Source organism: Echiichthys vipera (genome assembly GCF_963691815.1).
Source record: "Echiichthys vipera genome assembly, chromosome: X".
Taxonomy (NCBI): domain Eukaryota; kingdom Metazoa; phylum Chordata; class Actinopteri; order Perciformes; family Trachinidae; genus Echiichthys; species Echiichthys vipera.
In genome coordinates this window covers 25,949,322-25,972,761 of record NC_139825.1, presented here as the reverse complement: position 1 = coordinate 25,972,761, position 23,440 = coordinate 25,949,322, and the positions used below count along the sequence as shown (strand labels likewise).

Genomic DNA, 23,440 nt, shown 5'->3' with positions numbered 1-23,440 from the left:
AATTGGTGCTTGTATTACTCTGTTTCAATCAACTTTACATTATTGACCATTAGACTGTCTGCATCATGAGGCCATTACAGTGAATCTAAATCTAGACTGTAGAGGCAGAAACATATATAGTTATAGTTTTCAAAAAAGAATAGCTGTGATTTTAGCGTTGCTTTTCATAATAAAAGCTGCAGTTGGCAACATTTTTTAATCATATTCACTGAAACCGACACTATGCTCCGATAGAACAACATAAATCATCCAGTTTTAGAAAAAAATGCGCCTCTACCTGCACCTAGAGCCTGTTGTTTGTTTTGAAAAAATCAACCATGCCCGTATCATCCTGTCCACTCAGTGCAGGGCTGTGTCAGAGATGACTGGCAGTCACAGTTCAAGCACATGCCAAAGATCCCCCCTCCTCGCTCGCACATGTTACAATATCACATGCACACGCCTCAAGCTAGGCATACGCTAAATGTTGTTCGCAATTGCTATCTATGAGTAAGTTAGCCAGCCTACCTCTATGTAGCATGTACACCATGCCGTTTATCGATGAGAGAAGAGGCGAGCACGTTCACAAAACTCTTGTGCACACACACTGACGAGCACTCGATGGGAGGGAGCTCAATGGTAGTGGGGGGTGGCCGTGAGAGTTGTAAACATTCAAAATTTGACTGAGTCAGCTCAATCTGCCAGATCTGCCAACTGAAGCTTTAATGTATTAACACAATGGGAAAAAGTGTGAGGCAGTCAAAATGAGGAACGTCAAAATGTCTGTTAGCATTCAATGTGTTTTTAATTGCAAACGTCTTTACCTGGTGACCACTGGAACGTGTCTGTCCTCCCACAGGTATTTGAAGCGTTTTAAGGTGATGAAGCCTAAAGTCCTTCGGAGCTGGTGCAGGCAGATTCTCAAAGGCCTCCACTTTCTCCACACAAGGTCTCCTCCAATCATCCACAGAGATCTCAAGTGTGACAACATCTTCATCACTGGTCCTACAGGCTCTGTTAAAATAGGAGACCTGGGTCTGGCAACACTGAAGAGGGCCTCCTTTGCTAAAAGTGTTATTGGTTAGTCATCAGCTAGTTGGCAAGAGACCGTTTTATTGAATTGTGACTATCAGAAGATTTATTTTAAACCTGAAAATGGAACAGAGTCAGCTCTTTCTCCATGGTTTATTTTTAACTAAGTATTTCCCTCTGGAGACAAAAATATGTTTACCCCTGCTTTCTCATGCACAAAGCTCAGATTAAGCAGGAACGACCCTGAGTCTACTGGCGCTCTCAGCCACAGCATTACTATAGATAAGGGTCTTAAGACAAAATTCAGCTGGATGACGTCTTTAGATAAAACAAAGCATTCTCTCAAACTGGCCATCACAAGATATCCAGAGCAGAATCTACATAAACCATAAAGACGGCCATGACCTGCTCTACAAAGGACAGGGTGTACAGAAACACAGATATGAAATCATCCAATGTCATGAGGAAGTCATATACATAACATCCAATTAGCACAGGCACGGCTATGCACTTGTCATATGATAAAGTTAACCAGAGGAGATACAGTATATAGTTGCGTCTGACCTGACATGACTATGATTATAAATAACAAACATAGAAAAAAGCTGACATTTGAAATGTTGTATAGTAGATTGTAGAAATTCTTCTTTCAAAATCTGTTTTTCCTGCAGGCCATTTGATTGGCACTAAACCCATTTTAAATATTTCATTTTTACCAGATTTACAGACTTCAAAGACTAGATCCGTCCAGGTGCATCCTATATTCCTATCCTTTATTTTTTACAATCTCATTGAAAATTGTTTAGTAGTTTGGTCAAAGTTCTCTCAAATTGTTTAATGCTAAAAAAATATTTCTTACCAGAGAGTAACAGTGGCACACAGCATCCAACATTTGTGTTTCTTACTTTTCTGTAAATTCTCCCTTGTCTGCCATTAAAAATTGAGCAATTACTAAATTGTTAGAACCACGACTAAGTAGCCGTTTTGGGTTTCAGTCCTTGACGCTGGTATTGATCCCACTGAAATAGGATGACATGCGGGTATCTGCATGTGACTTCATAATTGATCTCCCTCTCCTGTATTTATTCTCTAGGCACTCCAGAGTTCATGGCCCCAGAGATGTATGAGGAGCACTATGATGAGGCTGTGGATGTCTACGCCTTTGGGATGTGTATGCTGGAGATGGCCACCTCAGAATACCCCTACTCTGAGTGTCAAAATGCTGCTCAGATCTACCGCAAAGTCACCAGTGTGAGTTCACATTTAAAGCTTTTAACTCACAACTGCTTTGAGTCAGGGTTAGTTTTTCCTAACAAAACTGAACTGCATGATCTTTAAAATGTTAAAACTGGTGACAACTGCGCACCGAGTCTTAAAGTCTCTCATTAAAGAGTCACAAAGTCAACAAACTAACTCAGACATGTAGAATCCGAAGCTACCGGTAATTTGAGAAAGTGTGCGTTTTATTTCTTAAACATTCAACTTTTCATTTTTAAGAAGAATGTTTTTCAGAGGCGACATAGTCTTTTTACTTTTTGAATGATCAACTTATCACTCAACTTATCGTTCCAGAGACCCAAAATTCCTCTTGTACAGAACACATGTTTTTGGAGAGTCTGTCATTAAAGTTTTTTTTATACGCTGCATAGTACATACTATACTTCCTCTGGTATGCAGTCACACGCCAAGTACTACTGTTGAGTGTGACAGTTGGTGAGTATTAATGGTGGTTTGTGTTGCAGGGGGTTAAACCTGCCAGCTACAGCAAAGTCAGTGACCCAGAAATTAAGGAAATAATCGGAGAATGTATCTGCCACAGATGGGAAGAAAGGTGAGTGGAGCAGGACTTTTGGCAGAGTCTCAGGACTAATGACGCATGTATTTGTATGCAGGTAGAGGTTGATCCTTACCTTAACGCCGCATTGTATTGTTTCTGTTCCTGCGTTGTGACATCAATGCCAGTATTTGGCTCGGACATGGTAGATGTTTCTGTGTCTAGTGCATCATCAGGTTAAGTTACTATCATTGTGACCTGTAGCCCGGGGCAGTAAGTGGTGTTTGTGTATTTCCTGCAGGTACTCCATCAAGGACCTCCTGAATCACGCCTTCTTTGCAGAGGATACAGGCGTGAGGGTGGAGCTCAATGAAGAAGATGATGGGAAGAAATCATCCATCGCTCTGAAGCTCTGGGTTGAGGATACTAAAAAGCTGAAGGGGAAGTACAAGGAAACTGGTACCATTGAGTTCTCCTTTGACTTGGTGAATGAGGTACCAGAAGTTGTTGCCCAGGAAATGGTAAACAAATATTTTACGTTATTTTGGTGAATATACACATACAAATTGTAGAGTTTGACATTTCCTTACATCATTAGGTGTTCATTTTCTCATAAGTAGTAGCAGTTAGAGAGAAACAATGCTAATCAGGTGTTCCAAGGAAAGGATCCATCCCTTTTTATTCAGACTGGTTTGAATGTGTCTGCCCTCTGTGGACCTGGACCTTGGGATGCACTTTGTGCTCCACAAGCTTCATTAGTCGACCATAGCCTCGCAAAATACTAATTTCTTATTGGCTAGCTTGTCTGTTAAAATCTATTGACACTTAAAAAATAGCTCCAATTCTCAGTGTAAGGACTATTTTGCTGCAGATAACCATAGCCACAGTGCTGGTCTGTGTTACAAAGTACATTACCACTTAACTCTCATTAGTAAAACTGCCTAAAAACTAACTTTGGATGGTGGCAGAGTCTCTGCACCCCCTGCCCCTCGCCATATGGAACTCACAAACACTCCCGTCATTCAAGAGTCAGCTTAAATCCCATCTCTTCAGGATCACCTATAACAACTAAAATCCACCCTCTTCCACCCTTTGTTTTACTATTAATGTGTTGTCCTTTTGTTCTAATGTTGTTAACCACGCTGTCTGTTTGATTGTCTATGTTTTATGTGTATTTTCTGTAAAGCATCTTTGAGAACTGAGAAAAGCGCTATATAAAACTGATCTATTATTACAACTTTTTAATGGATTATTAGCTATGTATCATTCCACTTCATAGGTCTCTGTTGACAGAAGTGTGTCGTTATAATACACCTCACTTTGGAACACAATCTTGGCCCCTTTAATCAGGTGTAATGTAACTGGGAGATGGTTAGTTGTCTGTAATCATAGGTTTAAAGGGATGTGCCGTATTGATGGAAACTAGAGCAACTGATCAGGTGATTTTTGCTCTTCCATGCAAACAAGACATGAAAAGGTTTTTTTTCCTGTAGATTTAATGACATTACATTTGTTACATTCGTTCTGAGCTGCAACAAGTGTCTTACCTGTGTCCTGTAGGTGGAATCAGGTTTTTTCCTGGACTGTGATGTGAAGGTGGTCGGGAAGTCCATCAGAGACCGGGTGGCTCTCATCAAATGGAGGAGGGAACGGACTGTCTCATCAGGAAATGGTGAGGCAGCTGCAAAGAAACCCCAGCAGAACCTACTGCTGGTGCCTGGTACTGTCGGACCTCAGGTACCCACATTAGCTGCGACCGATAATGAAGACCAAGAGGTGGAGCAGCAGGCCCTGATCTGCACTGTGCCAGCCACCACATCTACCACATGTGAGAACCTGCAATTCACAAACACGTCTGAATGTATACATGTCGTACAACCTCATTGTTACTGTTAGAAAACACTCATCATTTAACAGGACACTGACTATGACTTCAAATGATTAAATTAGTATTTGTTAATGTAAATGGGAAAAGATGACTGCAGCGTCTGAGTAACACCATTAGTCATCAAAGAGAGCTTTTGCATTTTAATGAGATGTTACTCCATGGTCTCCCTCTCCCCCTGTCCTTCCTCAGTGTCTGTCCTTTCTGGTGAGGCCATCGTTGTGAATTAGAATTATTTATTCCCTCTGTCATTACAGCTGACAGCGGAGTGAGCTCTACCATGCAATTAAATGATCTAGACAATCAGCAAAATGCCACCTACCAGTCGCTTCCAGAGCCCATTTCCACAGCCCAGATGACCTACAGTCCTCCTGCGCAGATTGACCCTCAGCTGCACCAGGGGCCCTACCAGCAACCCACAGCACAGGCCTCTATTGAAAACTACACACAAACATCTACTCAATTACACCATGGAGCCTACCAGCAAACCACAGGTCAGCTGCTGGGGTCAGCTCCTAGGGCATATCATCAACCTGCAGCACAATTGCACCAGGGGCCTTATCAGTCTCAAACAGTGAGTGACAGCATTTCTTATTTCTGTGAGAACTTTCATAAATCCTTCATTTTGTTGTTTGTTTTTTTAGTTGTTTTTGGAAATAACACTAACATTTCATTTTCATTTTCTTTTTTGGAATGATACCTGATCAGCGTCACAACAGTGATCCCTTTGTATGTTGTGACAACCTGTTCATCACTGAGAACACAGTGTGTTTTAGGCGTGGAAGCGCCTCCCTGGTTGAGGTGTTACAATGTAGGAAACACTCTCTCACTAAGACAATGAATAAAAGCCCCTGTCGGTGTCTGTCACAGGATCTGGCTTTGACAAAAAGCCCAGAGAACTCAGCCCTAGCTCGAGAGCTCCTATCCTCTAACTCTGCCCTGAATCCATTGTTATTATCTTCTCGACTGCCCCCACATCAACACTCTCATCATGACTCAGCAAGTCATTTCAATTCACCTCTCCCTCCCCTGAATTTACAACCTCCCTCGGAACTCTGTCCGAGCGCCCCACGCAGCCCACAGCCCCACCGTCACTGCCAGGCTTGCTTGTCCCTCCTCCTGAGAGGTAAGACCAAGGCCGGTGCATCTCTGGGACACACACATATACGCTTTGTATCCACATCCGCCCAGTGTACTTCTAAGCCAGGCTCACCCACATCTCCTCATCTGGCAAGTTCTCCTGCAGTCAATGAACCTTCTCCTTTGGCCTCACCTTCTACCCCACCATGCAACAGTCAACCAACCCTGGTGACTTCACCTTCACATCTCTCCCCTCTCTCACAAGTTGTGCTCCCACAGAGTTTATATGAAGGTGGACATCTCACTCTTCTCAACCACTGTCTCCATCACATCGTCGGTCGCAGGACCAGTTCTCCCACCCTGTCTTCTAATCATCCGATGCACAGCCATGGGGAGGTCTGGGGAACTACCTCCTTAGTATGTGACCATATAGACAGCAGGCGGAGCCTGGATGTCCCGCTCTTCTATAGCCCAAATCTGGACAGAATTCAGCTGTTATCAGCACATGACAGTGAAGGCAGACCAGATCCACTGGTAGGTTAGAGAAGGAGGCTTCATGTAGGCCATAGCAGCAGCTTGCTGTTTCTTTCACGATTCTCCCCATGGCTTCGCTCCTCTGACCTTTCCGTGATGGTAGCAAAGTCAACCCAGCAGCCAGTCTCTGCTCCTGCCTTATCCAAATAAGGTCTCTGTTTTAGTGTAGCTGTGTATGTAATAATTCCTAGCACCGTGTATGGCAGTGTGGCTGATGCTGAGTGCTCTAACGTCCCTTTACCATTTTTAGCTTACCTTATTGAACCTGGCTAGCTACTAGAAAAAGCATACCTCTTTACTTTCTTGCTTGTGACCCCCCTTGTCACACTGGACACTTTAACCCTGAGCTTGATTTGTTGAAGCAAATATGCAAACACGATTGTGTCATATTATTACTTTAAAACAGGGTCCAGGAGATGTGATCTCTCTTATGTGTTTCCGACAGACAGTTTCTGCTCCGGCTACACCAGCTCCTATCGTGCACCAGAGTAGACAGACAGCACAGAGCTTCCCAGCTGAAGCCCCCACTCTACAGCCACAGCCTACTGCCCAAACCAGCCAGGAGCAGGTACCTCAACTAACTAGGCCCAGGCAACCGCTGTAGTGACACACAAAGAGCAGCACTGGGAGGCAAAAGTTTGGAAGTCAGTCACCCCTTGCAGCCCACCAAGAGTTAATTATTATTATTAATATATTAATATATTATTATTATTATGTCATGGGCATTCAGTGTCACATGTTACGCATGCTATAGTTAACTAAAAAATGAAAACAGACAGGAGAGTACTGTGCAATTTAGCGGTAGGGTATCTGTGTGAGGGGTTGTTATAAAATTGATCTGATGTCCACCTTTTAAATGCTATATCACATACTGTATATCTATAAGTGTGTGTGTCTGTCTGTCTGTCTGTCTGTGTGTCTCTGTGTGTGTGTGTGTCTGTGTCTGTGTCTGTGAGTCTGTGTCTTCACTCGCTTTTTATATGGTTTGTGTTTCCTTCTCATTTGTGTTTCCTCCCTTTAGTGCCATCTCCAACCAGCTGTTGCCCTTTCCCAGGTACAGACATACCTTTTTATAGAACTGTGGACATGCACTGCAAGCCACACTGAATAATTGAATCACATTGGCCCTCATTTATCAAACGAACGTACGGCAGAAAAACTTTAATTTTTAATTTATCAATTTTGACAAGAGCAGGATCTACGATCAAATCTCACGTCAGGTCTGAGATCGTGTACGCAAATTTGAGCCTGTGGATTTGCGGTGCAGCAAAATCTGGCTGAAAATAATTAACAAACCTCAGCTGTCATTAAGCATAAGCAGTCATATATTAAGAACAGTTAAAAACAGATTCTTAAAACGAATAAAAAAAATAAAAATTGTGGTTGGAGCAATTGATCGTACTCATGTGCGTCTGAAGGCACCATCCATGAATGATTACGCATTCATCAATCGCAAAAACTACCACTCGATAAATGTACAGGTGATTTGTGATGCCAAGCTATCGCTTTTAAATGTGGCGGTCAGGGGGCCAGGGGGGGACACACGATTCTTTGATATTTCAAAACAGCTCGGCTCCAGCCCCCTGCGACCCCGACATTGAATTAATGAATTAATGTGTTGGCGCGCGGCTGCAGCAAGACGCACTGCAGAGCCAAACTCATCACCTCGGTTCGTGGCTACCCTAGATAAATTGCATTAAATCAAACAAGGTATCAGATGATTAACATCTTGGTATGGTTCTTCTAGGTGACAAAGGTATCCACTAACGGTATACCTAATAACCCCGCTGGCAAACCCCACTACAGAGCAAGAGCGCCGTATTCAGCACCCCTGCCGTGAAATGCACCCCCTCGCATTATAGGTGATATTCTGGATCAGAAGGCTGTTGTTTCGACAGTCAGACCATTGGTTACTTACAGTCTTTAAACTATTTTAAGAGTTTAAAATCACAAACTTGGATAATAGCGAACACAAAACAACACTTTTTGTATGTTCTGTGGAAATATACTGCAGCCATAATTACAAAATGAATTAAATGGATCTTTTGAGCAAGTTGAATGTATTTGACTGAGCGTTTCCTAAATATAATCCCATTTTTTCTTGCAATTAATAGGTTCAAAAGTGTGTGCTTTAATGTGGTTACCTGTATATAAGATACTCCTATAGGTGGAAACAACAGTCTTCTGATCCAGAATATCACCTATAATGCGAGGGGGTGCATTTCACGGCAGGGGTGCTGAATACGGCACAACACCTGTCCAACAGTGCGCACAGACGCACACGGGTCACAGTGGAGTGCTGCTTCGGGTTGACTGCCTCCGATATTCTTTTCCATACAGTGTTTTTATGGGCCCCTTTTATTCCACTATTAAGATGGCCAAAAAGCACATCTTTATTTTGCTCCATCTCGGATGTCAGGATGCCCATCTCTGTGTCGGAAAAGTTTATTTTCTTCACAGTGTTTCTCCTCTACATGTTTGACCTCAGTGGGCGAGGCCTTCGAACCAGGAATATTTAAGGGCGTAACATGTTAATGACGATCGGATTCAGCCGCCGCATTTATCAAGGCCCGCTCATTCGTACGCTGAGATTGGTCAGATACGAATGTTTCATAAATCACACGTGGGTCCTGTCATACGACCAATTCTGCGCTCAGATCTGCGCCCGTTTTCACGCAAGATTGATAAATGAGGCCCATAATGTTTACCTGGCCTGGAGCTCACTTTAATTATAAAGTGGAACTTTTAGACCAGAATATCTTGTCAGTTTAGTTCAGAATTATTTTATATTTCCATCATAAAACTCTCTGGTCTAAGTGGAACACAAATGTTTGATTTCCTTCTTTAGCTGTTATCTGCTGACCAGCCTTCATCTCACCTGAGTCCTCCTGACATAACTACCAGTTTTCTACAGTCAGTGTCCAGTACTCCTCCCCCACTCCTGCAGATCAGCACACAGGTGTGTTGTGGTAGCGTTAGAAACACAAGATCAAACTAAGGTATAGAATTTGATAGATCCAACATCCAACAAATGTTAGTGTAGTTTACAGGGTACATACACGAAGGGCCTGTGAATGTTATTTCTATCGACTGGTTGTCTTTGTTCATTTTATACCATTTTCCCTTCTTTCCCAGTTTCCCTCACCATATCCTGTTATTCAAATAGGGGGGCTCAAGCCATCTCCCTCCCCCCCAGCTCCTCTTCCATATGCCTATAGAAGCAGTGGCTCCCACTACTCATCTTCACCACACCCTCCCACCCTTCCCCTGACCCCGCATGCTCTCCTGCACACTCTTGGCACCCCTCAGACCCCTCTGTCCATGCCTCAGCACGTGCCCAAGCAGCATGGCGGCCCTCTCACATCTCAGACAAACCTTGGTAGTTTCTATACCACCCATCCCTCACCTCTCCCCCAGGTACAAACCACCCTATTCCCCGCCCCCTACCCTGAGCAGGAACTGGCTCAGCCACCTGTCCAGGTGAATATTTGGCTCAGTTCTCACTGTAGTGGTTGGGTCATGGAAAATCTGTAATAATAAGGTGGGAATGCGTCTTAAATTTGGGTATAATGCATGCAGGGCATGCATTTTAGAGGTAAACAATATTTGTATTAACTGATGAACAATCCCCTAAATGTGCTGTTTTTTCCAGATACAGATGATTGCACCACAGGGTAATTTGGGAGAATTTCATCCTGTCTTGCTTTTCAGACTCCTGTCTGGGGAAGTGGAGTAGATGCAGAATCTTCTGCTGATGGTCGAGACTTATCTATAGCTCCTGCAGTTCCAGCTCCAGTCCCAGCTCCAACCTCAATCTCAGCTTCAGCCCAAGTTGAAACTCAAGCCCCAACACATACTCCACTTTTGGTCCCGGCAGAAAACCAACCACCGCTTCCAATATCAGCCCAAGCTGCAGTCATACCTCAAACTCCGGCTATGACGCTTGTCAATGCGCCAATTTTAGCCCCAATACAAGTTCCAACAGCAGTACAAACTCTAGTACCAGACCAAGTTCAAGCACCAGTCTCTGTTTCTGGTCTCACTTTTGAATCACCAAAAGGCTCATCCACAAGCTCAGACACATCTTTTGCAATTGGTAAACCCAAACTCTCAGTGCCAGGTTTAGGCTCTGTCCCAATCCCTGTCACGCTGCCAGCCCCAGCTCCTGTCGCAGCTCCAGTTCTGCAACCTGCTGGCATCCAGACAGCAGTCTCAGTGTCTGAGTGTGCCAACCTTCCCACAACTCAGCAAAACTTCGAGTCGACATCTGCACCTCGCACCCTCCAGCAAGAGCCTTGTGTAGAGGTAAGAATAAAGCCAAAGTTTTTACATTTTCAAGGGTAATGTTGATCTATATGTATATGCATACTTTTAGAACATTACATCTGCTAAACTGTCACTGCAGCAGCGATGTGTATTACTCAGAAATGTTCATGTTTAAACCACAGGCTGCTTTTCAAAATTACATTCATATGTGTTTACAAACCCTATCCCATCTTGAAACAGCCTCTTCATTTGAGACTAAAATAACCATTTAAGATCAAAAGCTAAGTACACATTAACAACAAGTGTAATTCTGGCGCAAAAATCATCCCATGGTCTTTTTCAGCACTAACATACATCAAATAAGCCATCAAGACAATTTTGTTCATTTAACAACTATTAACGGAAAAATCTGGGAGAGTCGCTAACTGCCAGACGTGGCTAACACTGATTAGCTTGGGGCAGTACAGTGAAGGTGTTAAAGCGTTAAAACAAAATAACACCAAACCTCTGCAGTAGCCTGATAAGTATCCCTATACATAAAATGAAGCACCAACATGTAGTTGGTAAAGTAGTGTTTTGAAAGAATTACCAACTGGCCTTCTTATGCCGGTTTGTTTAGATGTTTGTGCTGTCATTAAAGTAAATGGATAAATTAAATAAATGGATCAAGCCAACCCCTGTCATTTTACATGGTGTCAGAAGTAGTTCAGTTGTTCAGTAGCAACGGTTTGAGCGATACAGAATCGCAACAGGTACAAGTGAGCTGCCTGATTTACGCCATCGGCAACGAGGCAGAAAACATTTTAAAGTCATTCACGTTTGCTCTAGAGGAGGGCCGCAATGACTTTGTCATCGTTATGGGGAAGTTTAACAAGTACAAGTGAGTCTGCAAGGAGACACTGCGGGATCAGTACAGGAGGAGCAGTTTAAACGTAAAAGCACAGACTGGAAACCACAACAGCGACAACAAGGCAAAGGAAAGAAAATTGTTGGGAAATGAGATGAAATGTGGGAAAAGAGTGGACTTTGCAACTACAAGTTGATTCTTCTCCAGTAGAATTTAAGATTGACACAGGAGCTGATGTCATTGTCATAAGTGAGGACACGTTTCACACACTCACCTCTGAGAGAACGCTGGAGCCACCTGACATTCCTCTGGACAGCCCTGGAGGTGAGCTGCTGTGTCTGGACCGATTAATGCCAGTCACAAAGGAAAAGATTATCCCTTTACAGCCTACATAGTATGCGGACGTAGAGTCAGCATCTCCTCAGCCGGGCCCTGTCAGTAAGGATGAACCTGGTGAGTAGATGAGCTAAAATGCATCAACAGCCATCTAACCCACAGTGAGCATGGTACTCACTCATTACTAGATGGTAGTAAAAATGCAGTGAAGAGATGATGCTGTACCATATTCCATATTCTGTGCACACTGCAGGCCTTGTGCCCTTTCCCATGTTACAGAAGGTGGAACTGAGGATGGAGAAGGATGGTGTCATTGAGCAGATGACACAACCTACTGAATGGTGCGCTCCCAAGGTACCAGTCAGAGGAGGAACACAGGCACAGCCGGAATCTGCGTTGACCTGACAAAACTGAATAAGTGAGTCAAAAGAGAACTCTACATTCTACCTTCCTCAGACGAGATAACAGCCAAGCTGAGCAGCGCAACTGTGTTTTCTTCCCTTGATGCTGCCAGTGGATTCTGACAGATCCCTCTGCATCCAGACAGCTGCAAGTTGACAACATTCATATCACCATTTTGCAGATACTGTTACCTTTCGGCATTACAAGTGCACCAGAGATCTTCCAGTGGAAGATGCAGGAGACTCTAGAAGGACTGGAAGGCGTGGCTACATGGATGACATCCTAATCTATGGGACCTCGATGGAGCAACATTATGCCAGTCTCAAGAAGACTGTGCAGCATGTTGAGTTGGTGTTAAAACTCAACAAGGAGAAATGCTCCCTTAGGCAGAGTCAGCTACGCTTCCTGGGTCATCTCATCGACCAGCCAGGGGTCAGACCGGTCCCTGACAAAGTGGAGGCCCTAAACCAGCTGCCACCACCGAAAATATGCAGGAGCTAAAAAGAGTCCATGGCATAGTAGTTAGGGACTAGGAGCTTTGCTGCTTCAGCTCCTAGGAGAAGAGTGGAAGCCAGTAGCCTACTGCTCCAGATGTCTCTCAGAAGCTGAAACACGCTATGCCAAAATAGAGAAGGAGTGTCTGGCTTGAGTGTGGTCTTGTGAAAAGTTTGATACTTGTCTGTGTGGCCTAGATGAATTCAGGCTTGAGACTGATCATAAGCCATTGCCGCCTTATCAATAGCAATGTTCCCTTGAGATGTCAACGTCTCCTAATGCGGCTTATGAGGTACAAACCAGCTGCTGCATATGTGCCAGGAAAAACTCTCCTCATCGCTGATGCCTTTTCCCGAAGTCCACAAACTTGCACAAAAGAAGAGACTGACACACATAGCGAGGTGGAGTGTTATGTAGCTTTGGTGGTACAAGGCATCCCAGCATCTCCAGGCAGGATGGAAAGCATCAAAAGGGCCATTGCAGCTAACAGCAAGCTGCAGTCTGCCATCAAATTCACAAGAAGCGGATGGCCAGAATACAGTGGAAATGTACCACCAAACGTCAGAGCATATATGAAGGTGAAAAATGAGCTGTCAGAGGCCGATTATTTGCTCATACGTGGAAGCAGGGTCTTCATTCCACTCTCACAGAGAGCCAACATCCTACAGAAAATACATGATGGACACCCAAGCAAAATCTTGGGTTTGGTGGCCAGGACTCTCTGCAGAACTCAAGAACTCAGTGATGTCATGCCACTCATGCCAAGAACAAAAGCGGCCCCAACAAAAAGAGCCATTCATCTCTACACCTCTGCCTGACCGTCCATGGAAAAGATTATTTCTTGACCTGTGTGAGCACAACAAAAACAGCTACCTAGTATTATCAGTTTATTACTCTCAGTTCCTCGATGTGCTGCACCTATCATCCATTACAAGGGCTCAAGTCATTAATAGACTTATAGCAACCTTTGCAAGGTTTGGGATCCTGAATGAGGTGGTAAGTAACAATGGTCCTCAATTCTCCAGCACAGAATTCCAGGAGCTCGCGAGACAGCTAGACTTCAAGCACATCACGTCTAGTTCTCACCATCCTCAAGGAAGTGGTCATGCTGAGAGAGCAGTACAGACTGGGAAGAGAATCCTCCAACAAGAAGACCCAGTAATAGCCCTCATGTGCTACAGATCAACTCCCTGTGCCACCACAGGAGTCAGTCCAGCAGAACTATTAATGGGGAGGAAAGATCAGAACAACACTCCTCACATTAGAGAAGAATCTTCAACCTTAATGGCTCAACGGAAAGACTGTTAAACAGAAAGATGCTGGTGAGAAAGCAAAACAAGCTTTCTACTATAATCATAGACATGGAACCAGACCTCTTCCACCACTACGACCTGGAGACACAGTCCTCACCAAGTCGGATCTGGAAAAGGCCTGGGTGACACCAGCAGTCGTTTGAAAAGAGTGTGTGACTCCAAGGTCATACACCATCAACAAACCACAAGGAGCAGTGTTGCGGCGGAATCTCCAGGCAGATCTGGCTTCACAACCTTGTGGCTTATTTAATGTATGTAAGTGCAGAAAAAGACCATGGGGTGATTTTTTTTGCCAGAATTACACTTTAGTACTAGTAATAGTGTTATACATTCTTGAAATGATCCATTCTATTCTACACGAGCCTTTATAGTTTCTGTCCAAGCCCGACCTGAGCCTGAACCACGGCAGCAGAACACAAATAAAAACCCAAATTTCAACACCTTTTTAACCACCTTGCATATTATCAATGCATATAAATTGAATAGATATCCAGAAGATGATGGTATACAGCCCATACAGTATTCATGACATAACACAGACTATAAGGTCAGCATTTAATAATAAAAAAACACTGACATTTGCTTGGTCGTGTTCAAGCCAAGACTCAAAACACAATTTCTTTATAAAAGAAATCCTTTACCAAGATCTCCTAACTGTTTTTCACCTGCCGGTTTTTCTGTCCTCAGGATGTGCTTCAGGAGAAACCAGTATCTTTACCCAGTTATGCCTATGACAGGTGCTTTTTTATCACTGTTTCAGCCTCTTACAGATTCTGTCATTACTTTCTGTGATAAATAATCTGTCACCAACCAAGAGGTGATAAAGTGTTTTCAACTTTTCCTTTTCTAGTCTTAACTCTGATGTGGCATCCGGAAAGGAAACAAGTGACGGCTATGACAGCTTGGCTAGTGGAGGAAAGGGGGACGGAAAACCCAGGAAACACCACCGCAAGTCAGCCCGCACACGCTCCCGGCAAGAAAGGACCAGCAAACCCAAACTGAGCATGCTCAATGTGAGTCACAGTGTAATTTGTGACAATTGAAGTTACAATTTCTTTAAAGTTTGATGTGTTTGATTGAGTGTAACCCCCGCCCACACAGGTTTGCAACACTGGGGATAAAATGGTCGAATGCCAGCTTGAGACTCACAACCACAAAATGGTGACATTTAAATTTGACCTGGATGGAGATGCTCCAGAGGAAATTGCCACTTACATGGTGAGTTGAACCTTTTAAAATTTTCAGATTTGGTCGTTTGTTGGTTACATTTACTGTTTAACATCTTTAAAATTGTATGTCTTCAGGTAGAGAATGGGTTTATCCTACTGTTAGAGAAAGAGATCTTCATTGACCAGCTAAAGGACATTGTGGATAAAGCAGAAGACATGCTTAACGAAGACATGGAGGGTGAAAGGGCCTCCGCCTTGAGTTGTAGTCCTGAACAAGGCCAGATGTCTGAGGGGCTGGTAGGGGAGGTAAGAGTGGGGTAGATGTATGTATATTTGAATATAGTCTGTACAGATACATTCAGCATTGCCAGATGTACGTTAATTATCGTATTTGTACAATAAGTTTGTTTTTCCCATTTTGTGATGCTTAAAATTAGTTGGCTTTAGTCTGCACTATCACATTTTAGTTTATTAAACGACATAATCAGGATAGAAATATGGATCCTAAATCTGTGTTTATGAATCTTTTCTCATGTGACCACTTTCCAGCCAGTCATGCTTGGTGTAGCTATGATGAACGTCAGCATGTGGGTAGATTTGTAGGTGTGACAAAAATCTGTTTAAATATGTGTGTGTATGGTTCTCGGGGTAATGACTTGCATGTGATCATTTTCTCAATATATGGTCATTTTAAGCCTCTGGTACTATAGTATAATAATAATATTCCCCATCTGGCCTGCTGGATATATGCTAGACAGAGACATACTCATGGACATATAGACAAATGAATACAGTGGAAAGTAGCATATTGATTGATATTAGCTCACATCTGTCTTTCGCCCTGAAGAGTCAACAACCAGGAGCACCTCAGCCTGTCTATCAGCAAAATGGTAAAACAATTATCTTGTTTTTAAAAAAAAAAAAGGCATCCATCCGCATGTCAAATTCACTAATTATGTGAATTCTTACAGTTCTTCATACAGGAAAGAGGTGGTTTATAATCTGCCCCGTAGAGGAGACGCCCACATCCAGCCAGGAGACCCCATCTGATGGTACGGCTACGCAGTCTCCCGGGAGTTCAGCCACTACCCAGCCTGCTGACAGTGGCACTGCAAGACCGTCTGCATCCAGAGGTGACTTTGTTTCCACAGAGCAATCTCAGCACATTTCCCATCTTTGTGGAACAGTGGCACTACCTTGTGGCAGCTGAGAGGAAGACATCCTACAGCTAATAGTTTTCTCTCTTCTTCATTTATTTCCACCTGCAGAAGAGGGGTCATCCTCAACAATGTCTGGTGGAAGTGGAGGCTTCACCTATGATGTTTATGGATTCTGTAGCCCTCCGATAATGTCCAACACGGACCCTCTCTTCTTAGCTACTCTGTCTCCACCTGTGTCTGCACCGCCAACCCTTCAGTCAGCTTCATCAGTGGAGCCTGCAGGCGGCTCGGCGCAACCCAGTGTGCATCAGGCCCAGCCAGCCAGAGCTCAAACTTTGCCCCCATCATCCCCACATACATCTTTCCCGGTGGATGAGTCACAGGGATCCCCTTTGGGCTCCATCTCTCCAATCCATGCGGCTCAGCAGATGCCCAACCTGACGTGTCCTGTTTCAATGGCCGACGAGGTGCCCTGCTGCCCTATGGTCATGCCCCTGTCTCTGGATGTGAGCGGTTTACAGAGTGGGTCTCCTCTCACTCCTCCTCCACTCCAGGATCCAGGTTCAGCCAAAGAGCCGCTGGTCTCCTATTCCTCTGCAGCACGCAGCGAGCGACCACAGCAGCCTGTGGTGTTGCACCAGCCTTTTTCCAGCGTGGGAGGGACCAAAGTGTCATCACTACCCCAGAGCCCAGCCCCATCCCAGCACGGCACGGGGCCCGGTGAGTCAGACGGTGAAGGACGGCAGGGACGAGGGGGCTTTGTGGACAGCACCATAAAAACACTGGATGAGAAACTAAGGAACTTACTCTACCAGGAATATGCTCCCATGTATCCATCAGGCAGCGCTGCAGAGACACCAGGATCTGGCACCGAGTACATCCAGTCTCCTCCTGGTCCAGACAGCGCCACAGGAGGGTCAGGAAACAGCACACCAGGGCCGATGGGGGAGGGACGCTACAGGGCAGGAGAACAGCTGGTGAATACAATCATCAGCAACTTCTTAACCTATATAAATCACTTTAATATATATCAGGTGCAGTATATTTAAAAATAGAAAGTTGTTGCTGCTTAAAAATTGAGATTTGACCAGAAGGTCCTTTTAGTATTAAGTGTTCATCTGCTGGGGAAGATTGTGTAAGATGATCCAGGGCTACGGAAATGCAGCTACTGTAAATGGACCTTATAGTTTGATTGTTTTGTGTGTATTTGTGTATGAAGTTAAACTTTGTGAATTGAAATTAACATATTTTGTCATCGAAAAACTATAAAGGAGTCTACTAAAATTAACTATTGGCATGTAGGGAAGCACTCCTCAAAATGTAATTATGAATGTTTTCACCCTTTATTTTTCACACCTAGCCTGCCCATTAATACTGGCTTTAAATATTTTATTTGAGGTATTGCTGATGCATACCAAAAATAATGAAACCATGAGCCATTTGGATACATTAAGATTTCATGAGAAATATTTAGTTAGACATAATCTAAATACCTTCTCTACGTATATCAACAGTTATATGTGACTAATGGTTTGTATTGGAGTTTTCTAATGGCTCTGTTTTGTTCATGTCTCATCATGTCAACTCTTTCAGCCTCAAATTCCAGAGAGAATGGATAGTTTGAGCACACTGAGTGACTCTGCCGTGTGTGGTATGTACAGCACACACTAATCAATCTCGTATCATTAACTTCTATTGAAATTTATCTTTTACTTTTTACGACTTACTACTTTACTGTTTCATTGTTGTGGACATATTTGCAGCTTCCCTGTCAAAAAAACACTTTCCTCACTCGGCTTCCTGCTCTGGAACAAGAGGCCGGTTTAAGGTATGAAACAGAGATTTTCCTCAACCTTAGTTTAACTGCATTCGCTGTTACCAAATTATTTCATAATGCCCTTTGATTATACCAAGTTTGTTTTTTGCTTTTGGCAGATAATCTCTGTTCCTCCAGAAGTGGCCAATAGACGAGACGTGAAGCAGAGGAGCTGGAGCAGTGCTGCCTCACCAGCACACCCTGTAGGATTCAGTGAGGAACACATCCAGGCTGAGGCCATGACTGCCTCCACCACGATAGGTCGTTTCTCTGTGGTAAGTGCTGAAGATGACGCTACACAGAGGACACGTTGCAGCCGCTACTCAGCCCCGCCTGATTTCTACCTGGACACACCTCCATCCATGGCCAAGCGGGGCTCCCTGCCTCGCGCTCTGACCTCGAACTCTGTCTCTGTGGATGTCACGGTCCATGCTCGTTTCCTCTCCTCAGATTCAGGGGCTGAGAGCAGCCCTGCAAAGATGGCTCCTGCCACCCCGTCTCTACATACTCGCTCTGAGCGCAGAGGAAGTGACCTCATGAAGAAGGCTGTGGCCTTCCTCCGTCGCTCAGGGCGTAGCAGCAGTGTGCAGAGCTCTGACTCACCTAGTAAGCATGGAGGCGTGCACGGCTCGGCCTATGTCAGCAGCGATAATGACTCAGAGATGGAGGACTCGGACGTGAAGAGGGAACTACAGAGACTTAGGGAGAAGTAAGTATAGCCAGTGTTTTGTCTTCGGCTTTATTAAGTGTCTTAACATGAATGTGTTTTGTCGTGTAGTTCGTAAGTGATCAGTATATCCCTGCCTCCTCCTCCATCCCCTCAGACATCTGAGGGAGATCTCTGAGCTGCAGGCCCATCAGCGTGGGGAAGTGGAGCTGCTGTATCGTCGGCTTGGCAAAGCTCCTCCTACTGGCCTGGGTCTGTCACACGTTGCACCACATGCCGGCCGTAGGAAGAGGTCCAGCAAGCACAGACTAAAGCCTGGCAAACTTCTCAGCCCTCTGGTTCAACAATTTAGAAATGTCACAACCAAGACGAGTGACTCCAGCAGATCCAGTGAGTGACCCCCCCCCCCCCCACACACACACACACACACACACACCTTCAGCTATATAGGTGAGAGAATGTTATAGATCCAAGATGAAAATGACAGAAGGGCAAGATTCTGAGCAAAAAGGAAATTAAAAATCAGTCTGCTACATCAGCACAACGGACAGCACCATAATTTCTCAATCACAGACTGAGCAGCGAGTATGTGTGTGTGTGTGTGTGTGTGTGTGTGTGTGTGTGTGTGTGTGTGTGTGTGTGTGTGTGTGTGTGTGTTCAGCTGCTGCTACAGGTACAGGTGAGCCCACAGTGAGTCTAAATGGTTCTCCAGCCAAAGGGTCTCTCCCCACTCACGGCAGGGCACGGTCATGCACCAGCCACCTTCCCAGCTCAACCTCAGAGACTGTGCAGACACAGCAGCCCTGTTCCCTCAAGGGCTCTTTGTCTTCGGATAATATTTACGCTGGACTACAGAGAGACACCACCGGCACACAAGCTCCCCCCGGACAAGGTGACTACCAGCAACACAGAACAGAACATCTTAGCTGAACAGTCTCTACACTAAACTAGATTATGTTTTGTTTAGTAATAAGGTTAGGTATTTCAATATCTGCTCTTCTTACCCTGGTGTCTTCTCCCCTCTTTGATTATACTCCTCTACAGGCTGGTCTAATTACCCTCAAACATCTGAGAGAGTGACCTATAAATCGAGTAGCAAGCCACGAGCTAGATTTCTCAGTGGGCCTGTGTCTTTGTCTATCTGTTTGTACCTCTTCAATTCCTGCATAGCTTCATCTTTTTGTTTTCCATTATTGTTACATATTTCTCTACTTTTAGCTCACTGATATCTTTTTTCTGTCTTTGACAAATATTCTGCAACACTCCTGGGTTTTCCTTTGCTTTGCTTTGTCCTTTTCACTTGCCTTTATCTTGTGTTATTGCTTGCAAGTAAGTGTATTGCTTATTCAAACCCCTGAAATTTAAATAAAAGAAAATTAAAGAATTTGATTGATTAATTCTAAAATATATATTTTAAACATAATAATCATTTATACTGATTATTTCTAGTTCTTTCTATTGTATTACAGTTACCTTGTTTTAGAAGTTTCAGGTTTGGATAATCAAGGTTCATTTCAAATTTAATAGAAATGGGCATTTTCTCAAATTTCGAGCGTCTGCTACTGACACTTGTGCTATTTATCCACCAACATACACATTTTTTGTAAAAAAAAAAAAATAGGCAAGGGACTTCTCCATGCCACAGGTGCCCCGATCTGCTATAGCACCTCTATCCCCAAAGAAATGTAAGTCAAAAGCAACTTGACTTGGTTATTTGTCTAGGAAGACATTTCACCTCTCATCCAAGAGGCTTCATCAGTTCATCCATGCATCTGACCAGGCTGGGACTGGTCCAAATGTCTGGTGTGGAGATCCAGGTATTTAACCTCTAGTGAGGGTGTTCACAAGGCAGATGATGTCACTGGAACCCCCTTTGTGCCAATGACAGTCGCTGGAGTGACAGTTCTTGGTGGGAAGTGGATTTTTGACTCTGTTCGTGCTCACTGAGCACTATGCAGACATTTGGACCAGTCCCAGCCTGGTCAGATGCATGGATGAACTGATGAAGCCTCTTGGATAAGAGGTGAAACGTCTTCCTAGACAAAAAAAAAGTTAACCAGACAAAGTCCAGTTGCTTTTGACTTAATGTCTTTGGGGATAACGATGACCTGGAAAAATAGGCCTATAGCCCCTCTAATATCTCATCTCTTTTCAACCTCTGTCCAGCTCCTCCTTCTTATCTCCGTCTCTCTAACTCTTCAACACTGCTCAGTGATATGGCGCTCACCTGGACCACTTGCATGATTTTGTTAATAGATGGTCTGTCTTGTTTTAGGCGACTGATTGCTCTGTTTGCTAGTTTGGTTTTAGTTTGGTCCTTTTGATTTGTGGCAGTATTCAGCATCTTTGTTTTGTTCTGCATCCTGTTACGAACACTATGACTGTTAAATGGGAATAAACAGTTGTATAAAATACTTTTTGTCTCATAGGGTCAACACTGAAGCGACTGTGTCTTGGCAAAGAGCGTGGCAGCAGTGCGTAAAAGTGTTTCCCTAAAATTAATTCAAAGTCATGTTAATTAAGTCAGGTCAACACACATGAACTCATAATTTGTGTGCCTGTGCGCCCCCTTAGGGTCTGGAGCCGGGCCAGGGGCTTTCAATCAATCACAGCAGCCGCCTACCAGTGCAACACCTTCTTCTCATCAGCCAGTATTGGGACTGGCCCAAGCTCAGGCCAATAACAGCAACAACAAGACAGGCACATTCACTGGCTCATCCATGAGTGCCAATGAAAACAGCCTGCCTGAAGACTTACAGCGGCTGATGGAGGACTGGGCACAGGAGGTTCTTATCGTCACCCACAGGCCGCGCACTAACTCTCTGAGCATCAGTGGACAGCCTCTTTGGAATCAGGTTGTGCCTCAAACAAGTCGACAGCTGACTAGTGCTTCAGATGTGAGTTTCATGCTAGTTAATTACAGTACAAGTTGTTGAAGTTGTTATTCACAGTATGAGTGTTTGACCAGCCCTGCGAAACAAAACTAATTAAAATCTGTATTAGAATTTAAATTGTAAAAGAGGTACGGTGGAAATGTGCATAGATTTTAGATAATCAGACCTCAAGTGGAGAACACGTGAGGCCCCCCATCACATTCGGACAATGAATAATAAACTTTATTTATAGAGCAACTTTCATTTAAAAAAATGCAGCTCATTGTGCCAAATTAAATGTATGTAGTTAATTTAAATATGTATTCCCTAAGATTTTCATCTATTTAATTGTCTTTTAAGTTATTGTCTATCAAAGAGTGAGTTAAAACAATTATTTTTGATCATATGACCAACTAATGAAAGCACTTTTACTTGCCTTTTATGCTGTGTTCACTTGTAATCGGAAATCAGGCCCATTCCACCTCAGAGTCAGGCTTATAGTAAAGGCAGAAGTGTAATAGGAACATTTGTGTGTTTATAGATTTAAGAGGGTAACATATAGGGAACAGACAGGAAATTGAGAGGTGAATGTGTTTCAATAAAGTTAATTAAGAGCAAAAAATTAACAAATTAATATAAATAGTCAACCCACATAGTAACTTTGAACATGACAAGATGGAGAGCTCTGAAAGAACAAGCTCGCCTGAAATTACATCTTACTGCCAAAGAGGTTGCTAGAAACAAGAGATCTCAATTCTTATGGCGTATAACTTTAAATATAATGCTATCTTATATCATACATTATCAATTTGCCTTCTTAATGTCTAAATGCAGTTTATCATTATTGTGAAGATCAATATCTGCCCTTCATCTCACCCTGTTAGGTATCATGGACAGCTCCTGGTCCAGAGGCCTGCAGTCTCGCCCTGTCATGGCCTGATAGCCCCAGGGCAACAGTGATGGCCAGACCCTCCACAGGGCCTCATCCCACTTACCAGCTACACTCTCCTGCTCCATTCAGGGCCTTGTCCTCACCTCTCTCTGTTAGCCAGTGGCCTGGTTTGCTCTTCCCCCTCCCTTCAGGAGTCTTTGCCTTTCCTGCTGTGCCCTCAGACCAGGACAGCCCCAGCCCCATTCCAGCTCCATCTTATCAGCCACCCGATCCCAAAGCCAGGACTCTTTAACCTGAGTAGCATTGTGTCTTCCAACTCCGTTACCAAAAAGAAGTCTCATTATAGTTCTAGTCAATCTTATGAGCATATACTGTATATATTTAACCAGCATGTATTTAATCATATGTACATATTCGCCTCCATTCTTGAGTACTATGTTATGTGTTTTATTTTCATCAACATACCTCATGTCTCACCATATTACAGTACATAACCCTTGAGTGCAGTGTAATTGTAGTAGTATATACAAAGATGTATAATTAGCTCAATCAGGCTTAAAAGAGCAGATTTCTGTCATTGCTTGTAAATGTACGGTTACCATGTACATAATGTACTGTTTATTAATGGTACGTGTACATAAATAGTTCATGTTTGTGTTGCTCATAACATCCCTATATATAAGCTGCCGTGTGTATATATGAATTCTTGTTAGTCTGTACATAGCTCCTGTGTTTGTACAGTCAACATTAGATAATCCATTGGTTGGTGCTGCAGATATGTGTCTTAATGCAACGCCATGTTAGCCACCATCATGCCGTCACTGTGAAGACTTGACATCATGGTCACTAGGACCAGTTGCTTTACTCTGCTCTCTCAGTCCAAGGATAGGTTTCATTCTTCATCGATGAAATGCTTCCAG

The 23,440-nt window shown here is 43.7% G+C and overlaps 1 protein-coding gene across 1 annotated transcript in view; it reads left to right on the top strand.

Moving 5' to 3' along the window:
• wnk2 (WNK lysine deficient protein kinase 2) overlaps positions 1 to 23,396 on the top strand; it is a gene marked incomplete at its 5' end in the record, with an annotated part of 29,055 nt that extends 5,659 nt beyond the window's left edge. The window contains 28 exons of the mRNA XM_083939569.1: positions 839 to 1,059; positions 2,105 to 2,262; positions 2,754 to 2,842; positions 3,087 to 3,306; positions 4,346 to 4,613; positions 4,928 to 5,244; positions 6,730 to 6,852; positions 7,306 to 7,338; positions 9,133 to 9,243; positions 9,420 to 9,764; positions 9,937 to 9,958; positions 10,345 to 10,589; positions 14,631 to 14,680; positions 14,794 to 14,956; positions 15,045 to 15,161; positions 15,248 to 15,418; positions 15,960 to 16,002; positions 16,084 to 16,245; positions 16,381 to 17,249; positions 17,866 to 17,923; positions 18,036 to 18,100; positions 18,208 to 18,797; positions 18,913 to 19,145; positions 19,417 to 19,647; positions 19,800 to 19,898; positions 21,185 to 21,229; positions 21,330 to 21,652; positions 22,513 to 23,396. Coding sequence (XP_083795695.1) covers positions 839 to 1,059; positions 2,105 to 2,262; positions 2,754 to 2,842; positions 3,087 to 3,306; positions 4,346 to 4,613; positions 4,928 to 5,244; positions 6,730 to 6,852; positions 7,306 to 7,338; positions 9,133 to 9,243; positions 9,420 to 9,764; positions 9,937 to 9,958; positions 10,345 to 10,589; positions 14,631 to 14,680; positions 14,794 to 14,956; positions 15,045 to 15,161; positions 15,248 to 15,418; positions 15,960 to 16,002; positions 16,084 to 16,245; positions 16,381 to 17,249; positions 17,866 to 17,923; positions 18,036 to 18,100; positions 18,208 to 18,797; positions 18,913 to 19,145; positions 19,417 to 19,647; positions 19,800 to 19,898; positions 21,185 to 21,229; positions 21,330 to 21,652; positions 22,513 to 22,812 — 5,671 coding nt within the window. The 3' untranslated portion in view covers positions 22,813 to 23,396. The remainder of the gene's footprint in view (positions 1 to 838; positions 1,060 to 2,104; positions 2,263 to 2,753; positions 2,843 to 3,086; positions 3,307 to 4,345; positions 4,614 to 4,927; positions 5,245 to 6,729; positions 6,853 to 7,305; positions 7,339 to 9,132; positions 9,244 to 9,419; positions 9,765 to 9,936; positions 9,959 to 10,344; positions 10,590 to 14,630; positions 14,681 to 14,793; positions 14,957 to 15,044; positions 15,162 to 15,247; positions 15,419 to 15,959; positions 16,003 to 16,083; positions 16,246 to 16,380; positions 17,250 to 17,865; positions 17,924 to 18,035; positions 18,101 to 18,207; positions 18,798 to 18,912; positions 19,146 to 19,416; positions 19,648 to 19,799; positions 19,899 to 21,184; positions 21,230 to 21,329; positions 21,653 to 22,512) is intronic.
• Between the last annotated feature and the right edge of the window lie 44 nt (positions 23,397 to 23,440).